General features: G+C 48.8%; 1 protein-coding gene; it reads right to left on the bottom strand.

Annotated features, from left to right (window-relative positions):
- Positions 1-2,335: 2,335 nt before the first annotated feature.
- Positions 2,336-7,162, bottom strand: GSTUM_00005021001 (uncharacterized protein). XM_002837008.2 has 7 exons: positions 5,483-7,162; positions 5,322-5,418; positions 5,103-5,276; positions 4,918-5,043; positions 4,708-4,858; positions 4,104-4,657; positions 2,336-4,052 (listed from the first exon to the last, which is right to left on the bottom strand). Exons 1-7 carry the CDS (start codon positions 5,792-5,794, stop codon positions 2,557-2,559), a joined length of 2,910 nt encoding a protein of 969 aa, XP_002837054.1. The 5' UTR covers positions 5,795-7,162; the 3' UTR covers positions 2,336-2,556.
- Positions 7,163-10,088: the final 2,926 nt, after the last annotated feature.

The following is a 10,088-nucleotide window of genomic DNA, read 5'->3' as shown; positions in this document are numbered from 1 at the left end:
GGAGATCTCTTGTGTGTAATGAGGGTTTCCTTTTACCCAAGGTTTGAATTTTTGTTATCGAGGGTTTTCTTGGATGGCGGGTTCTTGTATCGAGGGTCTGCTGCACTTGCCAACCCATAAATTTAAAGTATTCAGATAGCTTGGCATTCGTCGATGCCTGCACTGGCACCGAGACATCTGCATACTTTATGGATTGGCGGGCGGTTTATTAGGCGTTGAGGTTTGGAATGGTTGCTTTTCGATTCGCCCGCCGATATTTCGTTAGCATTGAGAGCGAATAAATTTTTACTTGATGAGAGTTGAGCATAAGATTTAACTATTTTCAAAGGAACTTGCCGGACCCGACAGTTTTGTGTGAACCTTTCTTCCGATATGTTGGTCCGGGGTCGAGGGGAGTCATGTTTTCTCCCGAACGTGGCCATTTCCACCATGGCGCAGGTGCTTCTTCTATTCGCCTACGATACCACATTGCGGTATTTTCGGCGGCGTTCTCTGCTCTAAGCCTTTGAGTTCCTAAATCCTGACAGAATTTGATCGCATGCAATGCTTGTACGGGCCTGGGATACCCGTCCCCGTTACCATGGCCAGGACAGCGACATTCAATTATGTAGTTTAAACATTTCCTCTCTCCTTTTTCTTCCATCCCGAGGTATTCGAGCAAATGTGACAAGTAAGGCCGTGGTGTAGAGTGTTCTACGGTAATCCGCCCAGCTTCTGTGATGTCAATCAAGCAGTAAGCCAAGCCGTGCCAAGCTTTCATTCCCGTCTTGGCACCACCCCCACCTCTGCGTCCGACAACCCCTTCTAAAGCAAAATTCAATTTTTTTCTGGAATCCTAGTTAAGTCACGATGGAGGGGACCCGTCCCTTCCGCCGTCACCGGTTGAAGGGGTGAGCACCCCCAAACCTTCTTTCACAGGTCACTTGATCCGCAAAAGATTCGCAGAGGACGCAGGAATACCCACAGTGTAACTCACACCAGGGCTAACAACCACGGAATTTGAACCCCCCAAACCATTCCCATTGACGAAAACAACTGCGACGACCGGATTACTCCCGAGTGGGCATCACCACCCGACGAGTCCGGGACTGGTTGAACATGCCTTACCCCCCCGTCCCCGGGCAACACTCACCGGGAAGTTGGAGCGGAGTGGGTATTGGCATCATTTTCCGCTTGTAATGGGGGGGGCTTTTGAGGCATCGTGGCGTTTGCTAGCACTTATTTTTCCGTTTTTGTACAGTATCATGTGTTTTTGAGACCTGAACTTGGTAAAACGAAACTTCACTTTTCCGAAGATGCGGTACGGTGCTGTAGTTGGGGGGGGTATTGCACGATTGGCGGGCCAGTTGGAGAGGCGGGGGATGTCTTGTTCTGTCGGGACTCTTGTCCAGCGGCTGCAGGTTGCTATATCGTACCACTGCGAACGCGGTGCCAAAGTCCCCTTCCACCTCATATGTAATGAATCCCCCCCCCAAAAGAAAAGCTATCATAAGAGCTCGAATAATTGAACCCCGTGCTAAGACGTCCAAAGCTCTCTCTCCTGAATGGGGTGCCGCCCTTACCAGTGAAGGTATCATAACTCCAACACCTTAACGTAGGGTTCAATTATTCAAGCACCTGCGGTACTTTTGGTCCGGGACTAATCTCTATGATAGCACTCCTTACCCTCCGAGCCTTGTAGCCACACCGCTCTGGCATCGTCCTCGTTCCTCTGAAAATTTGGGTGACCCATTGACGCTATTCCCGAAACCCCACCCTCAGCTTGCCCCGGCTTTAACCCTCCGAGCACTACAGCCCGATCCCGTGCGCCGGCGCACGCAGGACACAATTATTGTCTTTAACACCTACGACACGACCCCCTAGTGCTGTACTTACCAGCGGCCATCCTTTTCTTTTCTTTTCTTTTCTTCTCCTATGATTTTACGCCCACCCATCTCCGCCGGCAGCATACGGTGTCAAGGTAGAGGTGAGCCTCGGTCTTGTGAAGTATGATGCGATAAGGATGGGACATGGTGGCGATAGGGGATGGTGTATATCATAGCGGGGTGTGATTATCGAGAGGAGTATTGGGTGGTAGGATGTGGTAAATTACAGTGAAGAGTGAAGTAGTGGTATTTGCGAATATATTGCTTAGATAGCATACTGAGGCAAAAGGTTGGGTTTTTCGTCTGCAGCATGATAGATCGTTTGCGGTAGAAATGTGCGCTGGTGCTATAAAATTCATCAGAGATCACTCGTGGTACTTTTGCTGGGCTAACGGTGGTCGAGTCCGGGCTCGCGTCTTTTTGGGAGGCAACAGCAACCCCGCCCCGAAGGTTGCCCGACATTTCAGATATCGTACGGTAACATGTCTATTATGATACCTGCACCTCCCCTCCCCACAATTCACATCACAATAAAGAACAGCCAGCATTTCAAATCCCGTTCCGATAAAGCCAACAGGGTACCACCAACCGACTTAGCAAAAACCTAAGGATATCTCTTATACCTCCTTCACTCCCATCCCAGCCCTCACCCACACTGTGCCCTCTCCTCCCCACCATCCCCGTCCCCATTTCAGTAATACTCGTCCCCACTCCCACTATACCTCCTTCTTCCACCATCCTCATCCCCACTCCCACTATACCTCCTTCCACCATCCTCATCCCCACTTCCATAATACTCATCCCCACTCCCCTCATCTCCGCTACCCTCGTGTTTCTTCTTCCACTTCTTCTCCTTCTTTCTCCTTTCCTCTTCCTCACACTCGTCTTCGGATTCCTCCCCGCGTCTGTAACTCTTATACTTGCGCTCTTCCTCTCCGTCGCTATATTTCTTGTAACTTCGCTCGACCACATATCCTTCGTCGCCTTCACCGCTGTACACGACTTCTCTAGTCTCGCGGCTACCAGGGTATTGGCGGGTAGAGGTTTGGTAGGAGCTTTGTCCACCGCCGTAAGAGCTGCTCTGGGTATATGTCTCTGTTCTGTAAGACGCGTTAGTAGGGTATTCACCGTATTGGCCGTGGGGATGAATGTAGGGATATTCAGCAGCGGGCACCGAGTAGCTGCTTTCCGAGGCGTATGAGGACGTCCTGGAATACGATGGGGTGTCGGTAGGGTGATTACTGCCGTAGGAGTCGGTTCTTTCATAAGTTGGTTGTTCATGGTAGTGGTGGTGATGGTGGGAATGGCCCTCTGGTTGGTGATGATGATGATGATGGTGGTGGTGGTGGTGGTCGTGATCCGGTACTACGAAGCTTTCTCCGCCGTCATAGTCCCCGCTTCCGTATTCCACACCTCCGTAAATGGGAACACGGGAATAATTTTGACCGTACCTTTGTTCCGAATACCCGTATTCTCCGCCAGCGCTATATACAGCTGCGGCGTATCCTTTACCCCCGTCGTGGGAATCCCCGGCCACCTGCATTCCGTATTCCCCCTCTCCGCGCCGCTGGCCTCGCTCTCTTCCGGAATGACTATAGCTCCTGTCCGCACTTCTAGCGTTCCCATCATCATACCTCTCCGAATAACTTTCATTCCTGCCCCCGCTCGCTGAACCACCCAAGAGTGTCTCTCCCAGTGCCGTTGCTGCCACCCCGCCTAAAAATCCTCCCAAACCACTACCCCCACTCTGACTCCCCGTCAAAGCCTGCTCAATCGCTCCACCCATGGCCTTCCCCAGATCCTCCCCAATTCCACAAAATTCCCCACCGGAGTTCTTCGGCTTAGTCCTATGAATCGGCTTCCCACACCCATGCCCAGAGTCGTGCCCCTCCTTATGATTCTTTCCTTGCTCAACACCCTGCCCGGACAAGGACCGGCGGTAAAATTGCTTCCGGGATTCGTCCATTTCCTCCCACCATTGCCGGATTATACCGAACATCCTGTGTCGTCCTTCCTGCCTACCGCACCCGTCACTTCCATCCACGAATGCTGGGTGGTGAAAAATTGGGATGATTTGGTCAAGGACCCAGTTTGGGTCCGAGTTGCCGTCCCAGGCTTGCATCAATAAGGGGACGACAAATTTGACAGTTTCACTGGCTACCTTACCAGCTGGTTCGTTTAGCAAATCTATTATCATTAGTACCGCGAATCAATACTAATGTGGCGGGTGGGTCTTACTGGTAAAATGGTCCTTAGAAAGCATACTGTGAGTTGGATCACTGCTGTAATGGTCTTCGAAAACAACAAACTGTTTGGCGCGGGCACCCCCGATTACCTCTCCGGACCCATTGGCCAGTTCGCCCTTCGCCTGCGCTACAATCGGGAGAATGTATGGTGCTAGAAGCGAAAATACGAAAACGCTCACAGCCTCACTCAGCTTCTCGACGAGCGCAGTTAGTCCAGGAATGGACTCTAAGGCTTCGTTAATAGCCTTCATGATTTTGTCATGCCATTCTAAGAACGGCATAATCTCCCGCTTGATTCCTGCTCCACCATTACTAATCCCCCATGGTTCGTTCTTTTTAGCCTCCGACTGCTGCTCGAGATTTGTTGCCTGAGCATCCAAGTCATCCGACCCACCAATCTTCAGCTGCTTCAACAAGTCCCTAATAATACCGTGTTCGCCGCCATCCTTGCTTGATTGCGCACTAGCAGCAGTAATTGTAGACTCAAGTTGTTCCACCTCGGACTGGATAAGCTTATCCGAAGCTTCACCGAGAACGCTATGTAGACTGTTGAGTGTATTAGCGTTTATTGAGATAAGGAAAAGAGAGTTTAATACAAATCAACGCCACCAAAAGTTCCAGTAACGAGAGGATATATCATCCTCCCATTTACCTCGCATCGCGTTCGGGAACCGACGTGGGGGAAAACATCTGTCTCGCCAAGCTCGATAAGTGCTAACTCGATGTAGTTGGAATGAGCAGAGAAGTCTGCTTCGTATTAGCAGCTGACTGACCCGGTCCCGCATGGTTTGGGGTTTGAGGTATACCTTCTAAACAATGAAGCCCGGTTCCCATGAGTCTTAGCGCTTCGTAGAGTTCGGCCTTGTTACCAGTTTGTCCGTAATTGCGGGCGAGTTGGATACTCCTTCCGAACAGATGCCGGACCAACCCGGCTGCACGGGATCATCAGCAAACACTTGCACAGGGTCCGTTCAAGGGTGGTAGCTCATACCGCTAGTACACATCGGATCTCCGCTTCGCAAGTTCCTGATCCTCTCATTGGCGATATAATTCTTCATTCCGGTCTGAGGGTCAACGGATAACTCGGTAGCCTCGTCAACAGGTCCTCGAAGACGAGGATCATACCGCCGCGCATCCTCGTTATCGGCATAATCCTTCGGATTATCTACTCCATTAGCATGTCACCCATAATAAAAAGACTTTCCCATACCAATGTGCTCCTCGGGCCGGTAACATCCCAACCTCTCGTCCGTAACTTCGAACTCTCCCGTGGCATACCCGAAAGTCATGAAGCTCAGAATCGACAGCTATCCCTCATCGTTAGTACCCATCCACCCGCTCACCCTAAAGGTTACAAAAGGTCAAACTTACCAAAAGCCTGACCGTAGGTCCCTCAACATATTTCAAGGCACCAACGTCAACCGCCTGCGAATAATCCCTCAACCAGTTTCCAAAGTACACTCTCTTCACGTCCATAAAACTAAACCTCTTCCCACCGGCCACTGCTGCCATGGAAATGCTCAACAGTGCATCCTCAATATCACCATGTCTCCAGTTCTGTCCTTCAACCGTTGAAACCGAAGCGATATTCCCGGCCCCAAAAGCATGCGCTGGGAGTGCTGCGTAAATCAGTACCAGACACAGGGGTAGAAGCATTGGGGAGGAAAATGTCGACCCCGCCATGGCTGTACGACCTGAATATTTGAGCTGACGTTGACGGTTTGGCTGTCTTGTCTATTCGCTTGTTTGTTTATTCTGTTCCAATGAGTAGAGACGAGGAGGTGATGAGAGAGAAGGGAAAAATTCGCCAAGAGGAGGGACAGAATTATTTATGGGAAATCTCCTATCATAATACCGGTACAGGTATTGGTATCTCGTGGGGGGAAAGAAAGCACGGTGATTGAACCCCGCTTTGGCCGTTGGGATCATATTCTTGGTGATTGCGTCACCTTCCACCCCGGATCACAAGATATCCTTGACCCTGTTGTATCTAATTGGCTAGTGGGCAAGACAAGGATTGTGTGTTTGATTTGCAGCTGAAACCGAGACATCTCACTGGTAATCGATTATTGCCGACCGACCGACCGGTTTACCACAAACAATACTCTACTCGAGTAAATGTTTGGCGCTCCCGGTGCTGGTAGACTATCCTGTCGCGCCCTGTATGGATGATCAGCACATACCGGTAATGCCTCTGAAGAGAGATCTCACATACCGGTAACTTACACACGGGAGAAACTTGTATTTTAGAGTACTCGGGTACTTGTAGAGGGAGGCATAAAAGGCAAAGAAGAAGGAGTGGTCACCAATCCCAATTTGTCACTCGCTCCCCTCCCCTCTCGCTCGCCAAGGCCCTAGCCTCTCTGCCCGGCGGGCGGGAGTAGACTATGACGGTATGATACAACTCTCCACCAAACAACCTCTCAACCACCCCACCCATCACTCAAGCCTCCCAGCCCACCTCTGATATCGGCCGACGTAGGTCCTCCCAAATGATACACCGTGTGATATCCCTCCATCCATCAATAGAATCCATCGAATCCGGAAAACCCTCACGCCGCACTAAGAACCCTTTTTTCTTTTCCTCCCTCAAAATCCGTCGAATAGTGCGAAATAACTAGATCACCGGCGGCGGGATAGGAGGGGGTTTTTTATAAAGAGCGAATCCGACATTTCTCTCAGCCTGGGAGTGCGCATTGTTTGGTGGCTTGAGTGAGGGGTGCGACACATGTCCATTGACCCAAACCTTTCTATCCCCCCCCTACTGGTCCGCGCAGCACCGGTAGTTGGATTGTATGAAGGTAGGCAGGCAGGTGTAGTCTCGCGCAGATCTCCTCTGTGTTCTGCTCGGCTGGGAGTTTTGGGGTGTTGCTTGCAGGGTGAAGATAGGCAGAAATACTCGAGTAATATAATACTTACAAAAGCGTTTTCTATGAAGTGTACTATATTCGGAAAAGTGATTTCTAGCCTATCCTACCCAAAAATATATCTAGCTAGGAGGTGAGTTGTTGGTGTTCCCTTGGTTTCTGTCTTTTTTCCCTTCTGTCCTCCCTCTCAGCGCAAGGATATCATATCGGGGAGATGTGCGTTGTCTTGATATTTGCAGTCACAGGCGCCGTGCTATCATATCCCTCTGACAACATCATGCCAACGCTTACATTATATCAGGGCATAATATAACACTTCAATTTTATCATAGCAGAAGACAAAACTGTCTTTTTACTGCACCCCCCCTTTTATAGCCTGGCCTTGAACCCACCCGATGCAGGTACTGCTGTACTATACAGGTATCCTATGTGGAGTACCTAAGTATGGGAATCAAAAATCTGTATGGCAAGTAACCTACGCACACTGAGAGCCTACACTAAATTCAGACCCAAATGTTCACGCAGTGTACATAACTGCACGCTGGATCCACGTACTGCTCCGGGCGCCTTGCATACTTCTCCTGTAAACCAACGATCATACCCACAGATAAATAGCCACCCTATAGCAGTAATTCATCCACCGCACGCCCTGGAAACCAAAACTCGGGCTACCGAAAATCCTTGGTGTTGGCGATTGTGAGCTGTAACCAACAGAAAATACACCAAGATCAGTGTTAAACGAGTATAACAGGAACAACACCACGGTGCTGAACGTCGGCGCTCTGACAACCCCTGTGCTGGCACCCACGAGGTGTCGGAATCAATACTCCAGGGAAACATCAACTATTGAGGGGGGGGGGCTTACCGAACAAGGCAGGATAGGTGATTCGTCGTGTATGAGGGAAGAAGAATGGGGCCCGGAGGCATATAAGTATTTGAGGAGTAATTGATCCTTTATAGAAGGTGGTGGTGGCGCTGGTTTGGGGAGGTACAAGTGCTCAGTACCAGCGACTGACTTGGGTGATACTTGGTCTGGGGTGATTCCCTACGGGTCCCGGGGTGTGTACGTACATTTTGAGTAAGGTAGGGGATTTACGCTTAATAGCTTGTGGTTTTGGGGGGTGTTATATGAAGGGCGGTACTAGACGGCTTTGGAGTCCTCTAAAATTCAGTGAGCAGGGGCCAGGTAGCATCCTCTGTTGAAGTTGTATTAAGAATTGACCAGCGGTGTTGCAGGTAGTGTACCCGAGTGCCATACTGTAGCGTCAATATAAAAATTGGGTGGGTGTTATAACGTCCTCCTTCACATCAATTGCATGCGACTTTTTTCGCTGCCATTTATCTCTACCAAACTACTGGTATCGGATTTAGCAAAATTTCTGCTAAAGTCGCTACCTGGCAGTAGTTCAATTGATTGGGTATCATAAATTAAGAACACGTTAGGTACAGTACTTGGATCACGGGCTAAGCCTTGGTGTAACCCTCTATCATACCACCTAAAGCCCAAGTACGAATCCTTGAAGCAAATTAATAAACCAAATTCCTCGGTCAAAAAAAAAAGTCCCCAGCTATCGCTTACAAAATTCGAACTCAAGGCGAACCTTCAGGAGTGAGAAATGGCTCAGTAATGCACGTAGAATGGGTGTTCATTCACCACGGTCTCCCCAAGAGGGAAAGTGTCAGATAGCGTGCTCGTGACACCGAGAGATTAAGGCTACGAAGTACAGTAGTGGTATGGCTTCCGTTACTTGCACTTGTACCAACCGAATTTAGTCACAATGCCTCATTCAGGCGTAGTCGACATGGCCATCTAGCCAGGAATGTCAGGCGCTAGTAAATTTACGTTCTGAAAATATTTCTATTCTTGTCTCGTCTCGAAGTCGCAATAAAACACCACCCGTACAGCCAGGCTTAACCCCCCTCCAGGGCTCTGATCTTGACAACCGTAAGTTTCACCTCGCCCACTTCTGATCTCACCGCACTCGTAGAAATCGTGTCTGAGGTTATGTCGGGCGGGACAGCCCATAAGCGGAGGTAGTATTTTTTACTATGATGCTAACTCAGATATCTCGACTATTGAGCTTAAAAAGAATGACGTCGGCGTAATTTTAATTTCTACAAATACTTGTGTAATCCCAGTATCCTAAAAGCGTTCGAAGCCTGAAAACTCCTACACAAAAATATCCCCAGCCAAGGCACATAACAAGGAAACCAAGACGATAATACCGGTACTACCCCCAACTACACCACGAAACCGGGTTAGTGTATTTTGCTATCATACGGAGGTTCAGCGCCTAAGTTTTGTATGTTACACCAGTTGCTAACAAAATGCCCACTGCGAGTGTAACACACAAAACTTTGGCGCTGTACTCGCGCAGGGTTATAAAGGGCGGAAAACTTTGGGTAGCAAGCCAAGGATTAGGCGTGTTGATCAGGGTGTACAGGTGGAAAAAAAGCAGTGTTACAGGACACTTAAAGACAGGGGTTGTTGCATCAAGTGATCATTAATGACGACGGACTACATGATGTAGTACTTGAAACTTTAGAGAGCAAATTACAGTGTCTTTTAGGAACAATTATCATAGAAGGCCATAAACAGTAGACACTGAAGAAAAATAAGAATAGTTAATGAAGACAATACTTAAGGGGATGAGATAATAATATTTGGAGTGTAGAGTATAAAAGGAAGCAGAGTGGAGACATCATCACGGTTGGAAAATAATCAGGGAAGAAAAAAAAAAAAAGAAAGTTGAATCCAAGATACTACCAAGATTCATGACCACCACAATTTAAGAGAAGTTCCTCAACCTGTTTAGGAAGTGAGGATGTAAGATTTAGTATTTCATCAAGGGTGATTCTATCCAATTCTTCCTGAACTGCAGAGTAGAGGTCAGGAATGGTGACTGGGCAGTGATGCCAGTTTCAAATATGGTATTTTAAAAGACATCATACTTCTTCTATCAGACTCATATCAGGAGAGCTCAGTGGTCAAGGAAAAATATAAGATGATATGCCTAACTCATGAAAGGCTTGAGTAGCATGTTTCAAGTGATGGGCAGCTGCACTCCGTTGTACCAATGTGGCTGCAGATTCCGCAGCATTACTCGCAA

This window comes from Tuber melanosporum (assembly GCF_000151645.1).
Source record: "Tuber melanosporum whole genome shotgun sequence assembly, scaffold_17, strain Mel28".
Taxonomy (NCBI): domain Eukaryota; kingdom Fungi; phylum Ascomycota; class Pezizomycetes; order Pezizales; family Tuberaceae; genus Tuber; species Tuber melanosporum.
The sequence above is the reverse complement of the archived record's forward strand: the minus strand, read 5'-3'. Positions and strand labels throughout refer to the sequence as shown.